The sequence below is a fragment of the Lynx rufus genome, unplaced genomic scaffold (assembly GCF_022079265.1).
Source record: "Lynx rufus isolate CCGP_SWC_20201006 ecotype Redwood Valley unplaced genomic scaffold, mLynRuf1.p SCAF_2, whole genome shotgun sequence".
Taxonomy (NCBI): Eukaryota; Metazoa; Chordata; class Mammalia; order Carnivora; family Felidae; genus Lynx; species Lynx rufus.
In genome coordinates this window covers 191993606-192020199 of record NW_025814834.1, presented here as the reverse complement: position 1 = coordinate 192020199, position 26594 = coordinate 191993606, and the positions used below count along the sequence as shown (strand labels likewise).

General features: G+C 46.8%; 1 protein-coding gene and 1 long non-coding RNA gene across 4 annotated transcripts in view; one reads left to right on the top strand and one right to left on the bottom strand.

Annotated features, from left to right (window-relative positions):
* The window catches only part of LOC124515701 (bone morphogenetic protein 8B), a 28474-nt gene extending 25941 nt beyond the window's left edge, over nucleotides 1–2533 (top strand). Inside the window, exon 7 of the mRNA XM_047084711.1 lies at nucleotides 2242–2533. Within this exon, the coding sequence (XP_046940667.1) occupies nucleotides 2242–2391 (150 nt within the window). The 3' untranslated portion in view covers nucleotides 2392–2533. The remainder of the gene's footprint in view (nucleotides 1–2241) is intronic.
* On the bottom strand, nucleotides 86–25479 carry LOC124515702 (uncharacterized). 3 transcript variants are annotated; one of them, XR_006962869.1, is made up of 7 exons: nucleotides 25345–25479; nucleotides 18652–18784; nucleotides 16149–16272; nucleotides 7617–7782; nucleotides 7240–7457; nucleotides 5091–5261; nucleotides 86–2343 (listed from the first exon to the last, which is right to left on the bottom strand). It is a non-coding gene; the product is annotated as an uncharacterized LOC124515702 (long non-coding RNA). The 3 variants fall into 3 exon arrangements; XR_006962868.1 differs by having other exon boundaries at nucleotides 18665–18769; XR_006962867.1 differs by lacking the exon at nucleotides 25345–25479 and adding an exon at nucleotides 24482–24621 and having other exon boundaries at nucleotides 18665–18769.
* Between the last annotated feature and the right edge of the window lie 1115 nt (nucleotides 25480–26594).

Genomic DNA, 26594 nt, shown 5'->3' with positions numbered 1-26594 from the left:
GCACCCTTCATTTATTGTATGCTTTGTCTCTGTTTGGTTCCTTTTTATCTCTTTAAGGGTCTCACTGATGTCCTCCACTCTCTTTTTTTAAGTAGGCTCCACGCCCAATGTGGGGCTTGAACTCACAACCCTGAAATCAAGAGTCACATGCTCTACCAGTTGAGCCAGGTAGGCACCCCTGATGTCATCCACTTTTCTCAAGTACAGTATCTTTATCATTCCTTCAAATTCTTTATCAGGCATATTACTTATCTCTGTCTTCCTTGGGTCTTTTGCCATGATTTTGTCCTGTTCTTTCATCTGGAATATATTTATCGGTCTCCTTATTTTGTCTCTCTGTTCCTGCTATGTCTCCAGCTCTTGAAAGTAGTGGCCTTCTGAAGGCATCCCGTAGTGCCCAGCAGCACAGTGCACCCCCCTGTTCGCCGGAAGCTGGTGCTTCGGGTGTCTTCTGTGTGTGCCACCTACACCCTGCTGCTGTGACGCGTTTTCCTTCAGCCCAGTCATCTGCAATAGTTCTCTGATGTTATGGGCAGTGTTTGGTCCCTGTGGTGTTAGTGGGCTGGTCTGGGGCCACTCTGGGCTTGAGCTGAGTCATACCAGGCATTCGCAAGATGCTGTAGCACCAAACACAGGGCTCTCTTCCTGGGTTGTCCCTTGAGAAGATTTTGTTGGTGGGCAGGGCCTGTTTATCAGACTGTCTGCCCCCAGTCCACTGCTGGGGTGCAGCCTGACTCGTATGTGTAGTTGTCCTTCCCTCTCTCCGGGGAAGGAGTCTCTGAAGAGGTGCTGACCCCCGTCGGGGCTGTTCGCGCACTGCCACGCTTGTGGTCCCACATGGATGGGCTCCAGCCATGGGTGTGTTGGAGGGGGTGGATCTACGACATGCAGTGTCTACAAGGTTTGCAGGTAGACCTCTGTGAGAGGGGACCAGCTGCTGCGGGGACCAAGGCCCAGCCTGACTGGAGGGGTGGAGCTGCCAAGGCTTGGGGTGCAGGGAGGTGGTGTCAGCAGGATTTGCACGACTGTCCTCTGCAGGAAGGGACCCAGGGTACTGGAGCTGAGGGGGCATGGCTGGGGGAGGGCAGGGTGGCAAGTCAGGCAGCAGTGTCAGTGCTGCGCTGTTTCCCACAGGTGGCGGGTTTATGCTGCGGGACAGGAGGGAAACAGCGCAGGCCTGCTCCCTTGTTCCTGGAGTCCCCCAGTGATCTCTGTCCCTGGGGCCTCTCTATTGAGAGGAGTAAACAGCTTCCCCTCCCACACGCCCAGGGGGTTTTTCCAACTGCTGCTTCAGTGCTGTAGCTCTGCCTGCATCTTCTCCGGCAGGGACTCGGTTTCCTCCTGCCCTCCCAGAGCCAGACAGCTTCGTCCGGGTCCTGCTCGGCAGCGTCCGAGAGGGTGGGGGGCCCTGGGCTGCACGACACAGGGATGGAGCAGGTGTCCTCTTCTCTCCTGCCTCCCCACAGCCTCGGGCCTCCTTCGGGCCTGGAAGTGGGGGGCCCTGACCTGGAATTCCATGTAAACTGCGGCTCGTCCTGCCAGGGCTTGGGAGAAATATTTTTAGGAAGCTGAAAATGGGCCGTTCCTCAGGCAGGCTCTCTCCTGGCAGTAAGGCTGTTCAGAGGGCAGCAGGTCAGCACACCCCGTCCAAGTTCTGCCACACCTGAGAGCCATGCGACTCTGGGCACCACGCGGGGCCTGCGGGGCCTCCGTGCCCTCCGTCTTGGTCGGCCCAGAACAGTAGTTGCCTTAGAAGTTGTTATCGGGTGGCAAGTGCCTTGAGGAGTAACAGCACTGAACACGAGGATGGACCTAGGATTCTAGGTCTCTCCTGTTCTGTGATCGTTCACTGGCTCACAGCTGGGAGGGGAGACAGATGGCAAACAGCTAATGGGGACAAGATATGATCAGGGACGTTACAGGAGCACATGGGAGGAGCGGAGGGGACCCCAGAGGGGTGGTGCGGCAGAGGGACTGGGCACCGGGCACGCCATGTGCTGGAGACCAGTGAGCGGGTCGTGGCCTCTGAGGGGAGTGAATGTGGAGGGAGGGAGCCAGCTGGTGTGGGGAAGGGGTGAAGGGGGGCAGGGTGGGGAACATCTACAGGTTAGCGCCAGCCCGGGCTGCGGAGGATGGAGCCGGGGAGGGTGAGCAGCTGGAGACTCCGGGGTCGGTGGGACCTGGGAGTCGTGGGAGAAGGCCGCGGTACTCACACCTGACTGCCGTCCCTCCCCTGGCCAGGTGCACCTGATGAAGCCGGATGCGGTCCCCAAGGCGTGCTGTGCCCCCACGAAGCTGAGTGCCACCTCCGTGCTCTACTATGACAGCAGCAACAATGTCATCCTGCGCAAGCACCGCAACATGGTGGTCAGGGCCTGTGGCTGCCACTGAGGCCCGGCCCCGCCGCTGCAGAGCCTCCCGCCTGGATCAGGCCCCTCTCCAGACGCAGGAAACCCTCAAATGCCATCACAGCTCAGGTGGGGTGGCAGAAAGGACCCCTACTTGCATCCCTGCCAGGGTCTCCCCAGGTCCCTCTGCCCCCTCCCCCCGATGTCTGTAGACTGGCTGGCCTGATGTGTGCAGCAGCCTCCGAGGCATGCTGACTGCACGGTCTTCAGCTCAGACATCCTGTCTTAGGACCTGTCCTTGGCCATCCCCAACCCAGACTGTAGCTGACCCGGGCCTGTCTGAGGAGCATCTGGAGTGTGAGCTTAGCTGGCTGGGCTTTGAGGGGGGAGAAGGGGGTCTGTCCCTCTTTATAAGCACCACACTGGGAATTTCCAGGGCACAGAGATGCAGTTGTGCTCAGTAGTGCATTACTGGGCTCCTAACTTGGCCCACTGGCAGCACATTGGAAGAAGAACGAGCTGGATGAGCCTCATGCTAAGACTGAGGGTGACAGGGATGTTTTATGGCATATGTCTTCCCCTCCTTGGGAAAGTGGTATGATGCCCCCACCCCAGAAGCAAATAACCTTGGGGGCTTCCAGTTTCCTCTGCCTTTTTTCCATGTGAGGCTTAGCACTGACACAAAGTGAACTCAGTTTCCCCACACTAAGGAGCAACCCATTCTACCCACAGCATGGTGCTTGGGCCACCTCGGGCCAGGCACAGGGCAAGGAGGGAACTGTCTGTCTGCTAGAACCGAGGAGTTAAGAACAGGCTGCTCAACAGTCTATACCACATTGTGTGCCCAGAAGCACTGTGCTGTTTCTTGAGGCCTGTGAACCAAAGGTCCCTGTCCCAAGGGAATGACAGGCAGTAATTAGGCTGACCTGGGTGAAGGTTCCCGAAAATCGTTATTCTCCTCAGAGCAGCCGCCATAGGCAGTTGGGAGTGTTTGATTTCTGACTTGCTAAGCCTGTAATTTACCTGCTGGAGCAGAGAGAGTTCAGCTGCCCGAGCCCTGAAATACTGTGTCATTAAAAGCAGATCCTGGGCCCGCCCAACCCACAGGCACAGCCCAGCCGAGGCAGAACCACCCCTGTGCCCAAGGATTCGCATCTCTGCCATCACTCTGCACCCTGAGGAGGGGCCCCAGGACAGCAGGCGGGGCAGCAGTTGAGGAATCTGGGGCCCTGCTGCAGGACAGCAGCCCCTCCACAGGGACCTGGAAGGGACTGTGGAGCAAGTACAGAGGAAGAGACCCTCCCCGTGTACACAGAGGGCAGGCCCAGACTGTCTGCAAAGTGGGGAGTTCCCTATTAGCCTGGGGCTTTGAGCTCTGGCTGGCAAGGGACTGAATCACAAAGTGGCTGGAATGTCGGGAGACCTGTACTTTGGTTCCAACTCAGCCACTGATGGGTTTGGTGTCAGGATAAGTTCCCTTCCTGATTCAAGCTTCAGTTCCTCATCTGTGACACAAGGATATAAGCCTCCTTCCTGCCTGAAACGCTGGCTGTCTCCTCTGTCACAGAGCAAAGACAGCCTGAGTGCCCAGCTGCTGTGTACATAGGACATGAAACCCGCCACTTCGGGGCCTTAGCAGCTCTCTCCTCCCAGTATCAATGGCAGTGGAGGTTTGAAAACTTTTAACAAATGTCAGTATTTGGTCTCCTCAACACCTAGCACATAACCTGGCATGTTTTGGGGATACCAAGAAAGCTTGTAGAATGAATGTTTTAAAGATGCAGACTGCCTTGTCCACTGGGTGTGCCGAATAGGAATGTAAGTATCATGATCTGAATCCCTTTCTGTGCAATAAAGCTGAAAGTACAGTGGTCATGGACTTCCTGACAGACTTCTAGAACCTCCAGCCAACCAACAAATTGAAACCAACCAGAAAAGGCCTTGGAGAAGGGGGAGAATTATGGATGCAAAGTCAATGAAGGGGCAGCCATCTCATTTATATGGTTGCCTGATACCCCAAGTTACGTTCAAGGCTGCACATTAGAATACATAAGGGTGGTCAGCTCAGGCCCACTGACAGCAAAGTAAGTGCTGCCAGGAAGGGAGGCTGCAGAGGAACAGCCAAGTCTGGGGGCAGGGGTGCAGGGGGAACTGCTCTGTGCGCCTCACACCCAGCGCACCTCCACAATCAGAGCATGGTACTGGCCCGGACGACAGCTCACCAGGCAAAGCCCTGTTCTTTTGTGTCTCTGTGTAAAGAAATGGGTAACATGCTTCGAGAAATGCCCTGCAATTTCACAGGAAAGGAGGCTGTGAATAGGATATGGTGGGTTTTAGAGCCAGTAGACCTGGCATAGAATCCTGGCTCTGCCTCTTGTTAATTTGACCAAATTATGTCACCTCTATGTTAGAAGTTTTTCCTCTGGAGTATTAGTACTGCCCTTGCAAGGCCATCGTGGGGATTTGGTGTGTCCACAAAGCACTCAGCACCGTGCGTGCATGGGTACTGAATGAACAGCATTTACTAGTGGTCTTACTTTAAATGAATTTATATATCTGGGCCTCCCCTGTTAAAACCTTCCTGTTAAAACCCCCTCCTTCCAGAACATGTCCAGGAGGTGCTGCTGTGTCTACTTTAAAGCTGAGCTTTTCCTAAAAAATCTAAATTTGGTCATCTCTAGGGATGAGGTAGGGACTTACACAATCCCCTGCCTGTGGGAGTCCTGGCGTGCAGGGACCTACCGTGACTTGGTGACCTGTGGAGCCGGGGCCTCTGCTGGGGACTGAGGACGGGGCTGTGTTTTGTCCCCATTTCCTCCCAAAGTCCAGAGTCCTACAGCTTCTGGGAAGCTGAAAGGGGAGCTTTCCTGGGGTTTTTCTTCTTACCATGAAGCCTTGAGCAAGCATTTGGACCTTTAAAAAGAAAAAAAAAAGTTTTTCCTCACTTGTGTGCTAGGGAAATTTTTGAAAATAAAAAACATAATCCCAGCATAATCCCCAAAATGCATAATCCCAGTACACAGAGATAAGCATTGTTAATAATTCCTTCCAGTCTTTTTCTTTGACACATACATGTTTTTATATAGAACATCTGGGTATTTCATGAAGTCAGGATCATACTCTACTGCTTGGTGATCTGATTTACTCGATCTATGATATATTGAAAATTTGTTATTAAATCTTCTTTGAAAACAGATTTTGCTGTAGCATTCCCTCTGCCCCAGTTCTGCCACGATTCCCTCCCTGGAGGCAGGTCTGGGGCCCCCATGACCCTACCATCGGGAGCACTGGCCCTGCATCAGGAAGGCAGGTGCTCTGGTCAGACAATACCTACGCGATCAGCAGGCTGATGGCATTGGGACCTGGCATCTCACCACTGAGGCTCAGGTCACCACCTACACAAGGGTTACGGGTGGACCCACATGATAAATTTTGGGGAAGCCCCTTACAGAGCACAGAGGGAGCAACTGCCACCTGTCAGGTCCCCATCCACTGGATTCCTGGCCAGTGTACTAGTCCCACTTTCCTAGGGCAATCAGGGAAGCACAGTGAGGGACAGAACTCCCTCCCCCCAACAACCTCTCCCCTGGTTTCACAGAGTTGTGACCAGTCCTCCCTCCTGGGGCTTCAGGCCAGTCGGTTCCCCCTCCCCACATGTAATCCCTAGAGCCAGCTTTGTTGAGTATTTCAAGTACATCTCTTCTCTCCCAGACATCACACCAGCCCTGAGTGGCTGGCATTTTCCTGGCCTCGCTGCTGCCTGTCCTGATAGCCATGACTGATACCAGTTAGAGGGACACCTAGGTTAGGGAGCGAGGGTCCCTGCTGGGAATACTGCAGGCCATGATTTCAGCGACGGGAGCAGGCGCCAGCCAACCAAAGGAGTACAAGCCAAACCCCACCTGAAGGCAGAAACCAAGGTTGGCCCAGGATGCTAGCTAGATAGAGGGCTAGCCTCCAACCCTCTGCAGAAGCTGCCCTGGGGTCACAGGCCAGCAGGCTTCTCTCCTCCCCTCCAGGCTCAGCCTGACTTCAACCCAAAATGAGAACCAGCCCTGCCCAATGGTTTCTGAGTGTCGAACCTTGATCTAGAGCCACTGGCAGGCGGCAGAGGAGCAGGTGGCAGCCTTGGACATCGTTTCTGATGACTGATGGTTTCTGGTGACCAGCCTCAGCACATGGGACATGCTGGGAGGTGGCCCGGCTGGCCAAACACTGGTATAGGGTGAGAGGCCACACATGCTACAGACTGTGGCACCAGACTTTGATTTCCACTGGGGCTGGGGTATGGGGAGGATGCAAGTACCATTTCGGCTGATTTCTCGTGTTTCCCCAGCACCACGCACAGCGCCTGGTAAAAGGACTCTGGGCATTCTGCGGTACTACAATGTGGACTATTGGTTCAATGACTGAATAATAAGTGAATGGGTCACCAAGACTGATTTCAGGTGCCCCTTAGACTCACGACTAGGTATGAGGGCAGGAATAGAGCATGGCTTACCTAACTCACTGGCCTCGTAGCAGAGGAGAGGACAGAGGCACTTTGGCACCAGCTCTGACCTCTGCTGCCCTATAGTAGTCTGCAAAGGGTATAGTCTTAGGGACCCAGCCCGGGTGGGAGGGAAACAGCAGGGGAGGTGCTCTGCTTTGTCACAGGAAGATGGGCCAGTCACAGCTCTCTGAAAATACCTGGGACCTGCCTGGCAGGCGGCCATACAAGAACTAGGATTTATTTTACTAGAAGAAATGTCCAGGAGCCACATTGGCAGGACGAGGAGAAGCTGTGGCAGTAAAGGCCCAGAAAAGGCCACATACAGCCTGTCCACAATGAGGAAGGTGGCCCCTGTGCCGGCCACGCCTGGGAAAGAGCCAGAGGGAGTCCAGGCCATACCTGCAGAAGAGTCGCTGTGAGCTGAGTCCAAGAAGGGTCACGACACAAACCCCTGCTTGCCGCAAAGGGGACAGACACCCTCAGGTGCTGGTTCCCAGGCTGACAGCTCCCTCCTGGATACGCAGGGACAGTGCCGAGACTTTGCGGACTCACACGTACTCCCCACAGTCGGCAATGATCACCTTCTGCTTTGGCTTCCTATCCTTGCTGCCCTGGGTCTTTGTGGGGACAGAAGAGGGGGAAAACCAAGGGAAGGTGAAGAGTAAGGACTGGCTTAGGGATACCCTCCCCATCTGCCCACCCCTGCCTGAGCAGAAGCAGCCCTCCCTGGGATCTGCCACGGCCCCTCTCTCCAGCTCTCCCACAGGGCTACGCACCCAGGGCCCAAGTGGGCACCCATCTCAATCTGCTGCAAGACATCCAGGCCTTCTGTGACCTCCCCAAACACTATGTGCTTGCCATCTACCCAATCTGTCTTGTCACATGTCAGGACGAATCGGGAGCTGTTGGTGTTTGGGCCAGAGCTGACCATGGAGAGCAGGCCTGGGGGAGAGAAGGAGCACGTCAGGCCCTATCCTTGGCTCCCTGCTGTCAGACGTACATCTGTGCAGACTGTTGACAGCCCTTCAACCCGGCAGGCTCAGACTCTAGGATAATACCATGTGGATGCCTTGTTTGCCACTCAGTTGATAGTGAAATGGTGAGCAAAGTTGCTTAAATCATTTTATACTGGTTTATCCTTTCTTTCACTCATTCAATAAATACTTGTATTGTCTACTTTGTAACTTAGCTCCTGTTGAGCCCTGGGGACATTGGTCCCAGCCCTGGTGCAGCTCATAGTCTAGTGGAAAAGAGTCACTCAAAAGATAACTGTGGATGTATCTCAGGAATGCAAGGCTGGTTCAACATCCAAAAAGCAATATAACACATTAACAGAATAACGCACAAAACCCACATTATTATCGCAATAGACACAGAAAAGGCATCTTACAAAACCCACAACTTCTCATGATAAAAACACTCAACAAACTAGGAATAGAAGGGAACTTCCTCAGTCTGATAAAGAGCACCTACAAAAAAACCACACAGTGAAAGACTAGATGTTTTCCCCCTAAGATCAGGAATAAGACCAAAACATCTGCCCTTACCACTTCTATTCAATATCGTACTAGATGTTCCAGCAACTGCAATCTACAAAACAACGAAATGAAATATGCAGATGACATGATCTTGTATAAAGAAAATCCTACAGAATCCACTAAAAAACTATTAGGACTAGTTCAGCAAAGTTGCAGAATACAAGATCAACATACAAAAATCAAGTTATTTTATACTCTAGCAATGAACAATCTGAAAATGAAATTAAAATAATTCCATTTATAGTAACATCAAAAAGAATAAACTTCAGAATAAATTCAAAAGAAATATAAACTTATACCCTGATAACTATAAAATGTTACAGAAAGAAATTAAAGAAGATTTAAACAAATGGAAATATATCCCATGTTCATGGACTGGAAAACTTAATACTGCTAAGATGGCAATACACAAATTGTTCTACAGATTCAGTGCAATCTCTGTCAAAATCCAACCGGCTTTTTTGCAAAAATTGAGAACTATTCCCCAAATTCATACAGAAATGTTAGAGACCCAGAATAGCCAAAACAATCTGGAAAAAGAAGAGCAAAGTTGGAGGACTCACACTTGTCAAATTCGAAACGTACTATGGAGCTACAGAATACATGACAATGTAGAACTGGCATAAGACACATATATAGATCAATGAAACAGAACAGAAAGTCCAGAAACAAAATCCTTACATTTATGGTCAATTGATTTTCAAGAGGGATGCCAAGACAATTAAAAGAACAGCCTTTTTTTTTTTCTTTTATTGAGAGAGGACACAAGTGAGCGAGGGCAGGGAGAGAGAGAGAATCCCACAAGAGCAGAGACCGGGGGGGGGGGGGCGGAGAGGGAGAGACAGAGAGAGAGAGCGAGAGAGAGCGAGAGAGAGCGAGCAGGGCTCACCCAAAGCAGAGCTCATGCTCACCTGAAGCAGAACTCAAACTCACGAACCATGAGATCATGACCTGAGCCAAAGTAAGATGCTTAACCAACTGACCCACCCAGGCACCCAAGAACAGCTTTTTCAACAAATGAGGCTAGGACAACTGGACATCCACAGGCGAAAGAATGAAATTAGATCCTTTTTCTCACACTATACACAAAAATGAACTAAAAATGGATCAAACACCCAAATGTAAGAGCTAATCTTTAACACTCTTACAAGAAAATGTGGGAGTAAATCTTCACAACCTTAGTTTAGGCAAAACCTTCTGAGTTATGATGCAAAAAATATACTGATGGAAGAGAAGAGAGATAAATTGAACTTCAACAGAATTAAAACTTTTTGTGTTTCGAAGCAAAACAAAGAAAAGTGAAAAGACAACCCGCAGAATGACAAAAAATACTTGCAAACCATGTATCTGATAAGAGAACTACAGCTAGAATATTTAAAGAACTCTTGTATTTCAATAAAAAAGAGATAAATAACCCAATTTAACAATGGGTAATGGATCTGAATGGACATTTTCCCAAGAAGATTAAAATATGGACAATAGACACATGAAAAGATGCTCAACATCTTGCTTCCATCAGTCAGAAGGCAAATCAAAACCACAATGAGACAGCATTTCACATCACTAGGATAACATAAAGAGAACATAAAAGAAATAATAACCAGTGACTGTGAGGATACAGAGAAACTGGAACCCTCATAGGCTGCTGATGGGAATGTAAAATGGTGCAGCCACTTTAGAAAACAGTCTGGCAGTTCCTCAAAATATGAAAAAATAGTTATCCTATGCCCCAGCAATTCCAATTGTAGGTACCTACCCAAGGGAAACGAAAACATAGGTCCACACAAAAACTTATACATGAATGTTCACAACAGCATTATTCATAATAACCAAAATGTATAAACACAAATGTTCAACTTATGAATGGATAAACAAATTGTGGTATATGCACACACTGAATATTAATTGACAATAAAAAAAATTAAGTACAGATACATGTTATATCGTAGATGAACTTTTTCGAAAACATGCTAAGTGGAAGCCAGTCACAAAAGGCCACATACTGTGGAATTCTATTTATATGACAGTCCAGAATAGGCAAACACTAATCGACTTTCGTCGATTAGTGTTTGCCTAGGCCTGGGGGACAAGGAGAAGGAGAATGCTAAAGGGTGTGAGGTTTCCTTTGGGAGGAAAATGTTCTAAAATTATTTGTGGTAATAGCTGCATAACTGAGTACAGTAAAAACCACTGAAATGTATACTTTAAATGGGTGAACTGAATGTATGTGAATTGCATCCCAATAAAACTGTTTGTTTGTTTGTTTTTTAAAGAAAATCATGCTATGGAACAGCAAAGCCTCGTGGCACAGACATCTGTTCAGCGAATGGAAGCACAAGACGCAATCACCTAAAAGTATATGTGTCTGTGTGTGTGTCTCTCTCTCACATGCACACGTACACACACATACAACAGCACCATGGAAGGCTTTCTGAAGGAGGTGACATCTGAGTTTAAAAGAGCCAGGTTCGGCAGAGGCTGAGGGAGGGTACCTATAAGCTCATCTGTCTCAGTGAGAAAGCCTCCTTTTCATGGCTGGGGCTCTAGACTGCATGCTCCCTTTGGATGGGGACCATGTTCCATTCCACTCTCAATGATGGAGTTGATCAAGGTGCCTGACACATAACAAAACTGCCCTGTGAACATCAGTTTTAAATATTCAAATATTTACACAATTCTAGAATACAGTGGTGACCAATAAAGACTGGGTCCTGCCCTCATGAGGCTAATATTCTAGAAAGGGAGACAGAAAATAAGTGAAAGAATAAGTAACTTCATAATATAATCTCAGGTATTAAATATATGAAGAAAAATGAAGCTGACTAAAAAGAAGAGATGACAGGAATGCCCATTCTAGACAGAGAGCAAGGCAGGTCTCTAAGACAAGGTACATGGCACCTGAAGGAAGTGAGGGGTGAACGCTGTAGATGCTAGAGGAAGAACATTCTAGGACAGGAAGCAGAATGACCAAGACCCTGAGGGGGAGTAAGCTGTGACTGAGGAACAGCAAGACTGCCTTGAGGACAGAGGGAGGAGCAGCACATTCTGGGAGCTTGGGAAGGTGCCAGGCCTCATGCCAGTGGGTCCTGCGTGATGGGGCCCCACGGGAGGACTCTCAGCCAGACAGTAACAGGACTGGGTTTATGTTTGAAAAGGATGGCTCTGACTACCTCACATATTGGACCAGGAGGGGAAGATGTAGGAGTGGAAACAGGGAGACAAGTGTGAGGACTTGGTACTGGTGAAGGAAGGGTGAAGAAAGGGCAGACGAGAAAGTGACTTGAAACACGTGGATCTGACCTATGTCAGATGGAGGAGAAGGGTCGAGGAGGGGTCCTAAGCTGAGCAAGCAGTTAGGGAGATGGTGGTGGCATTGCTGGAGACAGGGATGAGGAGAGGAAGGGTCTGGGAGAAAAGAACATGAGAGTCTGTGAGGTCTGAGACATCCAGGGGACGTCCAGGGGAAGGCGACAGGGAGAGAACAGCATGGAGGCTGACATGTGGACAGGATTCATTTACAGATGTGACTGGAAACCCTGGAAAACCTGGGACAGGAAGGGATTGGCCAGAGCACTGGTTATAAATAGGGTAAGACTGCCCCCTCGAGGCTACTTGGAAACTCCAAGCTATGTTGCTTGTTGTCAGGAATAATGGGGGTGCTACTGGCATTAGTGGGAAGGGAACAGGGAATCCAGATGTCCTGCCATGTCACATGTCAGGAAGAATTATTCTTAATCCTCTCAGACTTTCAAATGCCCTGAGAAACATTCATGTATTGGATAAAAATCTGTTTATAATGATTTGAGCTGAGAACCTAACTCCATTTTACATATAAATCCAAAGACTTATCTTTTGCACTGAATTTTTCCAGAAATAGACCTACTACATAAACGAAGGGAACATAATTTTTGGTTTCGTTCAGAATTTTACCAGGGGATTTTCACCATGTCAGGAAATCATGTTACTGTGACCCTGCCAACAAAATACACCTATATCAGTCCACACTGCTAACTATTGCTCTAGGCAGAGTGTATGTTTAAATATTTCACATATTTAGTTGTGTCCAAGCATTTAAATACTGAAATACATACTATTTTATTGTAAATTACTTTCATTTTCTTTCATATTATAATTATTACATAACACTATTTAAAAAAAACTTTAATGTTTATTTTTAGGGGCATCTGGGTGGCTCAGTCAGCTGAATGTCCAACTTTGGCTCAGGTCATGATCTGGCAGTTCATGAGTTTGAGCCCTACATGAGGCTCGCCGCTATCAGCGCAGAGCCCGCTTTGGATCCTCTGCCCACCTCTCTGCCCCTCCCCTGCTTGCACTCTCCCAAAAATAAATATTAAAAAAATATATATTTATTTTTACTTAAGAGAGAAAGTGAGAACCAGCAGGGGAGGGGCAAAGAGAGATAGAGAAAATCCCAAGCAGGCTCCATCCTGCCAGTGCAGAACCCAACTTGGGGCTCGATCTCATGAACTTCGAGATCATGACCTGAGCCAAATTCAAGAGTCAGACACTCAAACGATGGAGCCACCCAGGAGCCCCACATAACACTTTTTTTTTTTCTTTTTACAAACTATGTGTTGGAAGAATATATTAGCTGTGACTTTCATTCCCACCCAGTAAAGAATCAGTTCTAAGAGGTGGGCACGAGGCTAATACGTTAAGAACCATTAAGTGAAGAGTGAGGGTAGAGAAGACAAAAAAGTGTTGAGCTCTGGGTCCCTGCAACCGTTCGGAGGTCAGGAGGGAGGAGACAGGAGAGACTTGAGACGCAGCAGCCAATAAGGATCTGAGTGGTGTGAGAGGTGGACTGCGGTGGAGGCTTTGGGAAGCCACTTGGATCCCCTTCAAGACCAAGACTCTCACTTTCTCACCTCCCAGGAGTGTGAGATGCTAGCAGCTCCAGGAGAAGTTCCACCCCAGTAAATGCCTTTGGTTGAAGAGAGCTGCTCACCCCTTCTGGGAATCAGCCAGAATACATGACTGTCCATGTGAGGGTTCAGAGGCCTGGTTCCCAGGCCTCAATTCAGAACAACTCAGAAGGGCTATCCAAGCTCCAATGCACCCCCGGGACCAGCTGAGGCCTCTATGTGACTGATGGCATCTCAGTTACACTCTGCCTACTCTGCTCCCCTCATTCCCTTGCAAGAGTTGTCCCTGAGATGACTCCCTGCCTCCTGCATGCAATTCTCCATGAGTCTGTTTCCTAAAAAATCTGACCCAAAACAGCCAAAAACTGAAAAAAAAAATCAAGTAGTGATAATGTGAATATGTTTTTTAGAGCTGTAGCAATAAAAGCCAAAATAATCATCTGAAAAAAATGAATGTTACCTTTAGCAGGGCAGGAAAATTATGGTGAGGGGGAACAGAAGAACATCACATTATAACAAACTTCAATGATTTTCTTTAAACTATGTGCAAATTATGACTTTGATCAACATTTTTTGAAAACACTTTTGAGGGGCGCCTGGGTGGCTCAGTCGGTTGAGCGTCCGACTTCGGCTCAGGTCATGATCTCACAGTCTGTGATTTCGACCCCCATGTCGGGCTCTGTGCTGACAGCTCAGGGCCTGGAGCCTGCTTCAGATTCTGTGTCTCCCTCTCTCTCTGACCCTCCCCCGTTCATGCTCTGTCTCTCTCTGTCTCAAAAATAAAGAAACATTAAAAAAAAAAAATAAAAAAAAAGAAATACTGTTTTTAAAAAAAACACTTTTGATAAACATATTTTAAAAATATGAATATTTAAGAAAATAGGAAGAGGTGCTTGGGGAGGGGGGGAGCTCAGTCAGTTAAGTGTCTGACTTCGGCCTAGGTCACAATCTCGCTGTTCCCGGGTTCCAGCCCTACATCGTACTCTGTGCTGACAGCTCAGCCTGAAGCCTGCTTCAGATTCTGTGTCTCTCTATCTCTCTCTGTCTGTCTCTCTCTGTCTCTCTCTCTCTCTCTCTCTGCCTTTCTCCAACTCGCACTCTCCCTCTCTCAAAAATAAACATTAAAAAAAAAAAGAAAGAAAGAAAGAAAATAAGAAGCACACAACTGTGAATGTGAATAGTAGTTACCTCAAAGAGATGGGCTGGAGGTAGTGAGGAGAAAAAACTTTAGCTTTTAATTTATAACCCTAAAAATAGTTGTAACTTCCAGGGGAGAAAGCTGGCAGCCATCTCCTTAAGCAAGCAACCAAAGCTGACATCACAAATATTGGAACGGACATCATGCACTTCCTTACACGATACACTGGTAAGGAAACAGCATTCTTCTGCGGTGTTCCTGCCAAAACACATCACACCTACACCTAATCATGAGGAAGTACTAGGCAAAGATTGAGAAATAATCTTAAACACGGGCCTGTCCTCTTCAAAGTCATCAAGATCAAGAAAGACAATGAAAGGGGCACCTGGGTGGCTCAGTTAAGCGCCCAACCCTTGGTTTTGGCTCAGGTCATAATCTCACAGTTTTTGAGTTCGAGCCCCTTATCGGGCTCTGCACTCCTAGTGTGGATTCTGCTTGGGATTCTATCTCCGTCTCTCTCTGCCCCTCCCCTGCTCACACTCATGTTCTCTTTCTCAAAATAAATAAAACTTAAAAAAAAAAAAAAAAGACAAAAAACTGAAACACTGTTCCAAATAGAAGGAAACTAAAGAGACTTCTTTAGTGTGTGGTGTGTGAATCCTTGCCAGGGAAGAACAATTGCTAAAACTACTATAAAGGACAATACCGGGGTAACTGATGAAATCTGAATATGGGTTGAAAATTAGTAAACAGTGTTGTACTGATGTTAAACTTCCTGATTTTGATGGTCATACTGTGATCATGTAAGGGAACATTTTTTTTAATTTAATTTATTTTAAATATGAAATTTATTGTCAAATTGGTTTCCATACAACACCCAGTGCTCCTCCCAAGAGGTGCCCTCCTCAATGCCCACCACCCACCCTCCTCTCCCTCCCACCCCCCATCAACCCTCAGTTTATTCTCAGTTTTTAAGAGTCTCTTATGGTTTGGCTCTCTCCCTCTCTAACTTTTTTTTTCCTTCCCCTCCCCCATAGTCTTCTGTTAAGTTTCTCAGGATCCACATAAGAGTGAAAGGGAACATTCTTATTCTTAGAAAATATATAGTTGGGACACCTGGGCGGCTCAAGTTGGTTGGGCACTGACTTTGGTTCAGGTTCAAGCCCCATGTTGGGCTCTGTGCTGACAGCTCGGAGCCTGGAGCCTGCTTTGTATTCTGTCTCTTCCTCTCTCTCTGCCCCTCCCCCACTTGTGCTTTGTGTCTCCCTCTCTCAAAAATAAACATAAAAAAAATTTTTTTTAAGAAAATATATACTCAACTATTTAGGAGTCAAGAGGTATGATGTCTTCAACTTCCTCTCAACTGGGACAGTAGGGGGAAGATACATCTATGTATATCAATTCAATGTAAAGTGTAGAGGGCAAAAAGTAAATTAATGAGTGGGCAAAGGATATATGCATTCCTTGTACTATTCTTACAGAACTCTTATTCCATATACCCATAAGTCTACAAATACATCAAAACTACAAAAAAAAAAATACAATTTATAACTTTCAACTGCCTACTCTTTCTAATAGTCCTAAGCCTTTACAGAACTTCGAAAATGTCTGCTCAGTCTCGTTAGTTACTAGATGTTGGGATCCCAACAGAAGGACTCAGATTAAAAGTGTTAAAGGCTCAGGATTCCAGGAAGCCCCCTCTCCGGCCTGCTCAGCCACCGGCATCCTGCCCAGAGTCCCGCTCACCTGCTGTCATGGGGACAATGTCTGAACGCAGAAGCATCTGGATGCAGCCAGCTGGCTTGTTCCCAATCTTGATGTCCATGTACACCTGAGGATTTGATGAGGCCTTTTTCGCAGCGGGATCTCCCTGGGTGCAGGATAAATCATTAGGCTGGACAGAACTCGACCCCCCAAGTAGGAGAGCAAGTATTCTGAATACACACCAAGAACCCAACAGCCGCAAGCAGGCTACAGCAAGATGCTAGCAGGGAAGGCCCTGGGCCGTGAAAGGGAAGGCCACGGCCGCAGCCCCCGGCTGGACACCCAGTGACAGGACACTTCAGCACCAGCTAACCTGAGCCCCACCTCGCAAGCTCATTCCCTCATCACACTTACCCTCAGACATGCCAGCTTGCTTCACCCTGCCCTGTGGTCACAGAACTTTCCTGGCCCATAGCACATAGCTCTTGACACATTCAAACACCAGTTCAAGCCCACCCACCGCACTCCTGTTACAGCGACCCACACCCTTCTCCTCCATGCCTACCCCTACAGATTCACAGTCTGGCTTCAATGGAAGCAGAAAGGGCTGCTCTCTGGCTTGGGCCTGACTGCTCAGAAGACTGAGGTTAATAAAAGACCTTCCATTTTACTTCTAAGAAGTCTGCGATTTGCTCATGATTAATGAGGAGGTTGGGCCTTGCTTTGTGCTCCAGGTGGACCAGGATGACTAGCCGATAAACACAACATTCAGTACAAACCCTACCATTTGTTTCATAGAGAAAGCTCTATTGTCTCTGACCTATTTGTGGTGTGAACTGATAGGTCAAGATACAGGTATTGAGCTATGAGGCCCAGTACTGGAGTTGTTAAATAACTGGCTATCCAGTGGGGGAGGGCTGGCCACAAACACGAGACACACACAGATCCCAGAGCTACACAGCCTCGGTTCAAATCTAGGCTCCGTCACTTATGAGCTATGTAATGTTGGATAAGTTATTTGATCTCCTTGTGCCTAGTTTTGTCACCAAGAGTTGGAGATAATATTAGCACTTACCTCAAAGGATTATCATTAGTATTAAATATTTGTAAAACACTTAGAACAGTTGCTGGTTTAGAGGAAGCAACATTTGAACATTTGTTAAGTAAATAATGTCAAAATAACGCTGTAAATGCAGGATAGAGGGTGCTACAGAATCCCAGAGGCAACAAAAGCCCGGAAGGGACACTGATCTCACTCAACTAGAGGATTCAAAAAAGGTTCCTAGAGAAGGCAGCAACCGAATTCAGCTATGAAAGATAAGTGGTGAATGGCGAGACAAAGTAAGTGGGAAAGGGAATTTAGGCAAAGGAACTGCTTAGGTAAAAACACAGACACCTATAGGTACCTACAAACTCTGTCCTAGAATGTAAAATGTACATACAATGTGGAGAGGTGAGCAGGGTCTGAACACGGAGAGCCCTTCTATCCCCCTAAAGGAGCCCAGACTACTCCTCCTATAGATGAGGAGTCCCTAGACTGCTTGAGAGGAGCCACATGGTCAGCTCTATGCCTTAGAAAGCTCCCTCTGGCTGCTCAGGACAAGAGGAATCGGGCCCAGGGTGGGAGACCAGCTAGGAAGCTACCATCATTATTCGTAGCAGAGATGACAGAGGCTACAGCAAGCCAATGCAGCAGAAGCAAACAGGAGAGAAGAGATTCAGGCAGGTGTAAAAGAGAATGATAGCAGGATATGGCAGTGCATCAGGTGTGGATTGTGACGAGGAGTCAGAGATGACAGTGAGGTCCCTGGTTTGGGTGACTGTGGAAGATGGCAAAATTTGCTAAGATTGGGTACTTGGGACAACCAGAGAGGAAGGAAAGAGGAAATCCACTTGGGACATGCTTTGTTGATTTATGGTAACTGGGAGACATGCAGGCAGAAACCCGTGAAACTCAGGAGCAAGGTCAAGGTGAGGACTAGAGACCAGGAAATGAGCAGAACACTGAGTGCTGCAATAAGCTCAGACATGGGACACAGTGGCTGAAACTACAAGGACAACGGGCAGAGAGGAGTGGGGGGCTAAGGGAGGAACTTGGAGAAACACCGCTGCTCAGAGGGCGGACAGAGGAGAGGGAGCCTCCAAGTTATCCCCAGAAGTGACGGTCAGGATGGTGTATCGAGAAGCAGGAGAAAGTGCCGAGGCAGGCAGCAACTGGCTAAGGACGGAGGGATTGAGGCCTCTCTGGAATCAGGCCAGGAACAGGAAGAAAGCAAGCCTGGGGCCAAAGTCTCAGCGAGGGAGCAGGAAAGGTCAGGAGGATGGCGGATACTGGTGAGGGGGAGTCCTCACTGTCCTTTCTCATCTCAGACCCCCACCTAGTTCAAGCAATCACAAATCGGTATCCAAGCATGCATACCATACTTCTCACCTAGAACCCCTCACAGACAAGAAAGCCACGCTTCTCCATTCCATTCACCTGCCGCCACCTACATCAGGAGCGCCCTGGGTGGAAAGCGCCAGCCCCTCCTGTGGAAGCACACACCTTCAAACCTCACCTCCTGGGTTTCCACTTTGGAAGGCTCCGTCCGACCCTCCTTCCTCTTTATTCTCTTCAAGAGTCTGCCCAGAAAACTTCTTCAACCAGTCATCACCTGACCACACTGAAAGGAAAAGAACTGAACAGATGTTAAGAAATTCAGGCTATTGGCCAGCTGTTCACTAGCTGTGCCCAGTTCTTCACTTTGTCAGCAGAATGGACACACCATGTGGCTCTCACAGGCAGAAGTTACCTCTCAGACAAGGGAAGCTGTCACTGGGAAATGTCAGGCCTTCAAGTCCAGCTCTCAGCAGAGGCAGATAAGAGTAACAAGGGAGGACTAAGCCGAGCCAAAAGGGAAGTTCCAACCACTGTCAAGGCCGAAAGGGAACAGTGTATGTCTACATCCCGGAGCAAGACTTTCACAGAGACCATGCCTCTAGCTTTGCAGAGAATCTCAAAGTCTATTTCCATGGAGGAGCTGCATTCTCCCCTCCCCTGTACACTACTCTACCCGTGTATATACTCCCACCACAGCAGGAAGTAAAACAGGGATAAAAAGGCAACAGAGGCCAAAGTTGAGGATGTGATTGGGAATCTGTGATTGCCCCGCTTGCCTGGTCTGAATGAGCCTTCCTTAACGCTCACTAGTTTGGCTAAACGGACACAAATTGTCCACCCAAAGAGTTGAGGTTCATTCTAAAATGACTGCAATACAACTCAGCTGCTTAAACCTTGTAAGGTTAATAAAAGACCTTCCATTCTACTTCTAAGAAGTCTGAGATTTGCTCATGATTAATTCTATGCTGGGAGCCCACACCCCGCAATGGCAAGCTAAACACAAAACCAACCATAAAATGTTCCTGAGCCACTACTCATTTCTTTTCTTTCAACACCAACAGGAAGATCTGTGCTGGCATGACCTTTGAATCTGAGCTCAGAACTCTGAAATTATAAGGGTAAATGCAGTTACCATGTATTGAGTCCATTTTTAAAAGTCAAGATCAGCACTAAATGGGAAAGAAATAGTATTGCTGGCTGGTGGGGGACATGTTTGATGAAAAAGTAACAGAAAACATGGATGTACAGGAATATTATCCAAGAACAACTGACACTTGGGTAGTTTTTTTTTTAAAGTTTATTTACTTATTTTTAAGAGAGAGAGAGGGAGGGAGGGAGGGGCAGAGAGAGAGGGAGAGAGAGAATCCCAAGCAGGCTCCCTACTGTCAGCATGGAGCCCGATGCGGGGCTCAAACCCACAAACCATGAGATCATGACCAGAGCTGAAATCAAGAGTCGTACACTTAACTGACTGAGCCACCCAGGCACCCCAAGATTTTTAAAAAAGGTTTGTTTTGGGCCTTTTCATGAAAACTAAAAAAATATGAAATAGGATTCCTTAATTAGTAACATTTAAGTTATAATTATAGCTATGCTTTGTTCCTAGAAACAAAGATGAATCAAGTACTAATTTTACTTATAGCAATTAAGAAAAAGACTGAATGATAGCATGAAATACCCTTATTTCATATTTAATCATAAAGACTGATTATAAGACAAGAAAGGTTTATCATAAAGATAAAAAAAAGGGGAGGGTAGAAACATGTAAGAGTTTTGTTGTAGGCAAAATAACACCCCCCCCCAATGGTGTCCACATCTTATCCTCCAGAACCCGTGAATATGTAATATTATATGGCAAGAAGGAAGGAAGGCTATCGCTCGTTGGTCTGCTGACCTTCAAATAAGGATATTATACTGGATTATTCAGGTGCTCCCAGTGTAATCACAAAGATCCTCTAAATGTGACAAGGGAGGCAGGGGAGTTAGTTTCAGAGTGACTCAGGGTGAGAAAGACTCACCTGGCCACTGCTGGCTTGAAGACAGAAGGGACCAGAAGCCGAGGAATGAGGTCAATCTCTACAAGCTGGAAAGAAACAGACTCTCCCGTAGAGCCTCCACAAGGAATGTAGTCCTGCTCATGCAGTGAGACACATTTTGGACTTAAGACTTCCAGAACTCTAAGATAATGAATTTGTGTTGTTGTTAAGCCACTAAATTTTGGTAATTTGTTACGGCAGCAGTAGGAATTTAAACTGCTTTTCTTTGAAGCACTCAGCCTAACAAACCTTACAGGTTTTCTCTGGTTTAACTTTACTTAGAGAGAGCCACTTTTGAGCCATGGCTCAAAAGTTTACACTTTGTTGACTAGAGCCAACCACAGCAGTTTTCCATGAAACCCTGTCTTTTATGCCAGATTCACAAGTTTACCTTGCAATCCTTTTACACTCTATTTGCAGTATATTGCCCTGGACTAGAGGCTGGCAAACTTTCTGTAAACGGCCAGACAGTAAACATTGGTTTGTAATTTTTTTAATGTTTATTTCTTTTTGAGAGAGAGAGAAAACGAGTTATCTAGAGTTTGTCTAGAGACAAAGAGAGGGGGACAGAGATCCAACGTGGGCTCTGCACTGATAGCAGAGACCCCTATGTGGGGCTTGAACCCACGAACCATGAGATCATGACCTGAGCAGAATTCAGACGCTTAACTGAGTCACCCTTGTACCCCTAGACAGTAAATATTTCTTTGTGGGTCAAACAGAGTCTCTACTGCATATGTTTTTCCCTTTTTTTCCAAAACCCATTAAACATACAAAAAACTATTTAGCTCATGGGCCATACAAAAGCAGGCTGCAGGACGGATGTGGCCTGCCGTCTGAATTTGCTGACCCCTGACATAGATACAAAAGTGTCAGGGAGAGGGGCACTGGGGAGGCTCAGTCAGTTGAGTGTCTGATTCTTGATTTTGGCTCAGATTATGATCTCATGGTGCATGGGATTGAGCTCCATGTTGGGGTCTGTGCTGACAGCATGAAGCCTGCTTGGAATTCTCTCTCTCCTTCTTCCTGCCCCTCTCATGCTTGCTCACTCACACGCGCGCTCTCTCTCTCTCTCTCTCAAAATAAATAAACATTTTTTAAAAAACCCACAAGTGACACCTGGGTGGCTCAGTCAGTTAAATGTCTGACTTCAGCTCATGTCATGATCTTACAGTTCATGGGTTTGAGCCTCGCATCGGGCTATGTGCTGACAGCTCAGAACCTGGAGCCTGCTTCAGGTTCTGTGTCTCCCTCTCTCTCTTTCTCTGCTCCTCCCCCACTCATGCTCTGTTTCTTTCTGCTCCCAAAAGTAAACATTAAAAAAAATTTTTTAATACAAAAACAAAAAAACACCAAAGTGTCAGGGAGAGACTCACCAACAAAGATGGTTGGCATTTATGCAAACATTTAAATAGGAAGGCTTTCTGAATAAGAATTCATTTCGTAAGTAGTCAGTTCACAGTAAATACTTTCAAATAATGACAACTTTTGCTTCCTAGATAACTTGAGACTGTGGAAACTGGAAACCTGGAAACACAATATGCACCTGAGGGTCCCATGTACTGTAAAGTAGCATCAAAAAATAGCTTCAGTAAAAAGCAAAGAGTCTCAGCCATATCATGTTGTCGATGGCCGCTGTAGCATCCTGCTAAGAGAATCTAAGAGTTCATGTGTGTAGTCCAACTCTTCCTGTGGTTAGCACTCAAATAAAAACTCAGTAGCACACACATGGAAAAAAACCCCACACTTTCCCTCCTTCCCTCCCTAGATTATATGCATTTAACAAAGTGTATGTACTAACTGCTTATTAGAGCTGGTGATGTAAGGATATGTGCTCAGGCACAGAAACCTGAAAACACACAGGAGACAGGAACCAGCAATGCAGGCTCTAGAAGGCAGAGACAGATCTCTGCAGGATCTGTCTTCCACATTCTGACTACATGAGGGGAGCTATGAGCCTGGCTTGGTGAGCCTTCCTTCAACCAGAACTTCTTGTCCCTTGGCAACTGTCACCACCAAACCAGGGTTTTGGGGGTTGAATCATATCCCCCAAAACCTCAGGTCTGCCCAAATTTCAGAATGTGACCCTATTTACAAATAGGGTCTTTGCAAACATAATTAGTCAAGATGAGGCCATACTGCATTAAGGTGGTCCTAAATCCAATCAACGACTGGTATTCTTGTAAGTAGAGGGGACACAGACACATGTGGGGAACAAGGCCATGTGAAGACAGGGGCAAAGACTGGACTGATGCAGTTATAAGCTACAGAATGCCAAGGACTGCCAGGAGCCACCAGAAGCTAGGGAGGGAAGGATTCTTCCCTAGAGCTTTCAGAGGGAGCATGGTCCTGCCAATACCTTGATTTAGATCTGCTAGCCTCCAGAGCAGGTACAGCTGTGAGAATAAATTTCTCTTGTGTGAAGCCAAGTTTGTGGTAGTTTGTTATGGCAGCCCCAGGAATCTACTACATCCACCCAAATGGAGAGTGGCACCTTTTGTAGCCAATGACAATAGGCAACACCAAATACTAAACAAGGAAAAATTCTTACCTCTGCCAATTCAAACTCAACAAGAGCAAATCCTTGGTGCTTTTCACAACAGCAGATCGTTAGTATGTGAGCAATAGAAGGAAGCATGCCATATCCAGACGCCATTTAAAAAAATGAAAATCTAGGGGCGCCTGGGTGGCTGAGTTGGTTAAGCATCCAACTTCAGCTCAGGTCATGACCTTGCGGTTCACGAGTTTGAGCCCTGCGCCGTGCTGATGGCTCAGGGCCTGGAGCCTGCTTCAGATTCTGTGTCTCTCTCTCTCTTTCTCTGCGCCTCCCCTGCTCTCACTCGCTCTCGCTCTCAAAAAAAAAATAAACATTAAAAAAAATTTTTTTTAATGGAAATCTAATTTTTAGGGTTTCCTTAGTTTAGTCAACAGGGCTTCCAGAAATATTAAGGTTATTTTGTTCATTTTAAATAAACATAGCTGAATAGTGAACTAAATTTTTAAACTTTGTAGTATCCAATTCTACCACAACAGAATTTAAGGCTTAAGTTACTTTCCAAGCATTTTAATAACTTGTTTATAAGACATACAGAAAGTAGACAAAGTTGTTTACCAATTATTCATTCCAACTGAACACCAACGGAGGACAGAGCGCTGACCTCACTATGGCGTTAAGTGATTATTAGTGAAGGAGCCTCATGCTTGTCCTCAGGAAAACATGTTAGCTGGCAGAAAGCAAGGGCAACAAGAGTTACTAATTTATAGAATTCAGGGATAGACGAGCCCCCAATGGCCAGTCTTACTGTTTTATTTAAGAAATGAAGAACTCAGAGAGGTATCAACCCAGAATTAGTGGCACAGCTGGTTCTAAAACTCCTATCTTAGAAAATTACAACCAAGGATCAAATAGAAATATGCACCATAACTACAATACCAATTTAAGGGAAACTCCCCCAGATGAGCAGAGTCCAAGGCCCTGCCACTGTTGCAGCTGAACTTTCCTGCTGCCTGCTGCTATTTAAAATCACAACGGCCAATAAAGGAGGTCTGGGCAGCAGGTGTGGTGGGGTATAGCTACCCAGCACGGGGATGTGAAACATTACTCAGACCTTTCAAGATTTTTCTAAAACTAGCTTCCTACTGAATCTTACTATACAGTTTATATATTAAATGATCAAATATCAAAGCCCCCAAATGGTTCCAATGTGGAGAAAGCCTTTCTTCAAATCCAACAAACTGTCAATCTAAATTTCAGCCCATAGCCACACCAGCATCCTGGCCTTGTTGTCCTTGGAACATTCCTTTTCCATCACCAAGATCATAGTCACGTTGACCTAGAGAGACATCCTCCTGAACTTCATTACATATCAACCGTAAACAATGCACATGACTTAAAATTCTTCTCAAATTCTTTTCCTGACATTAGGAATCTGAACAAGAGAGACATTGAAAGAACTCACCTGTTTCATAATCCAGGGAAAACTAATTATCCATGATGTCTCCAAACAAAAATAAAAGTAACACGAAGAACTTTGTTGTCTACCTCCTCTGCCAGCCCACCAGCAAAGAGGAAGTGCCTTCTGAACCAGTGCCCTACATACTCTTGGTACAGATGCTCTGTTAGCAAGACAGCCACAGGGAGAAGAAGGAGTCCCCAGTCTTTTAGGTATACAAAATGACCGGTGAGGTACACTCTTCCCCTATCCCCCTTCAGACTTACATCTAGCCCTTGGTTACTGTGATAGGTTCACTGCCTCCAGTTTCACAATCTCTTCAATAGTTACTAGAATGATTCCAAGAAAGTGCAAATCGGATCACATCACTATCCAGCTTAGCTTAATAGTCTCCAAAAGCTCACCAACGCCCACAGGACGGAGCCCAAATTCCTTGACACGGCATATAGTAAGACCTTCATAAGGTCTGAGCCTTGCCGACCTATCTAGCCTTCCTCCCTGAACGCAAATCCCAGATGTTGGACTACCTCACCTCTCCGGGCTCTTTTCTTGCTGCTCTCCATTCAGGCCACAGCTCTACTCATGATCTTTCAAACCCAGCTTTGGCCTCTGCGCTTCAGAAAGTTTGCCCTCACCTCTCCTGATGGAGTAAGTGTTCATTCCCCAAAGCCCTCAGCTCGACCCTCATCAACATTGTCTATTTTATGGTCACATCATGAGGCTTGCCAGCCCGCGCAGTAAGGCTGTTCCCAAAACTCCCCAACTATTCGGTGAATTCCTTCCTCTAAGGGGTCAGGGCTGCGGAGTTTATGGAATAAATGGGCTTGAGAGTTTGGAATGCGGTCTGAGGTCACAATAACAGATCTTACCAACTCTCCGAGACCAAGATCATAGAGGGAAAGGGCTCTGGGCAGCGCCAGGACCAGCAGAGCCGTCAAGTCGCGGGCGCTGCTCACAGGCTGAGGGGGCAGAGCCACAAGAGAAACCCACGCTAGCTCGGCAACGAACAACACGGTCTTGTCGGCAGCCATCTTGCTCCCTGGCTCTTCCGCCGGAAGCCGAAACCAGGCCCCGCCCCCGGGCCCGACCTTTCGCTCGCTGGCGCAGCCGCTGTGCTCCTGGCCAGTGGCCTGCGGCGGATGTTTGGAGGGCACTCAGAATAGAGATCACAAATACATAGCGGCATTAACTGGGGAAGTCAAGAAATAGAAGAATCTACTTTAGATCCGGCCTTTATTTCTAATTATTTTAATGCCAGTGTAACATAAGTAAGTGTTATATTCGTCTCAAATGTAAAATATAGTGATTCAATAATTCCAAATATTGCTGTGTGCTCAAGATAAATGTAACCTTGATCCCCTTCACCCGTTTCACTCCTCCTTCCACCCATCTCCCCTCTGGTAACCAGATTGTTCTCTATAGTTAAAGTCTGTTTTTGGTTTACCTCTTTATTGGTCTTTGTTGTTTCTTAAATGCCGTATGTGAGTGAAATCCTAGGATATTTGTCTTTCTCTAGCTTATTTTGCTTAGCATTATACTCTAGTTCCATCCATGTTGTTGCAGACAGCAAGATTTCCTTCTCTTATGGCTGAATAATATTGCGTTGTATATATACACGACATCTTCAGTCGTACATTTGTCGATGGACACTTGGGCTTCTATATTTGGCTATTTTAATAATGTTGCAATAAACATAAAGGTACGTGTATCCCTTTGAATTAGTATTTTCCTACTCTTGGGTAAACACCCAGTAGTGTGATTACTGGATCATAGGGCAGTTCTATTTTTACTTTTGAGGAACCTCCTTACTGTCTTCCATAGTGGCTGGGTTACTTACCACTCACAGTGCATTAAGGGTTCCTACTTCACATCCTTGCCAACACTTCTTGTGTTTTTAAGTAGGCTCTATGCCCAACGTGGGGCTCAAACTCATGACCCTAAGTTAAAGAGTTGCATGCTTTACTGACTGAGCCACCCAGGTGCCCCAAGTTGTAGTTCTTTATATATTTTGAATCCTAAGCCTTTTTTAGATGTCATTTACAAACATCTTCTCCCATTCAGATTGTCCTAGTTTTCTTATTTCCTTTGCTGTGCAGATCAGGCCTTAGTTATTTAGTTT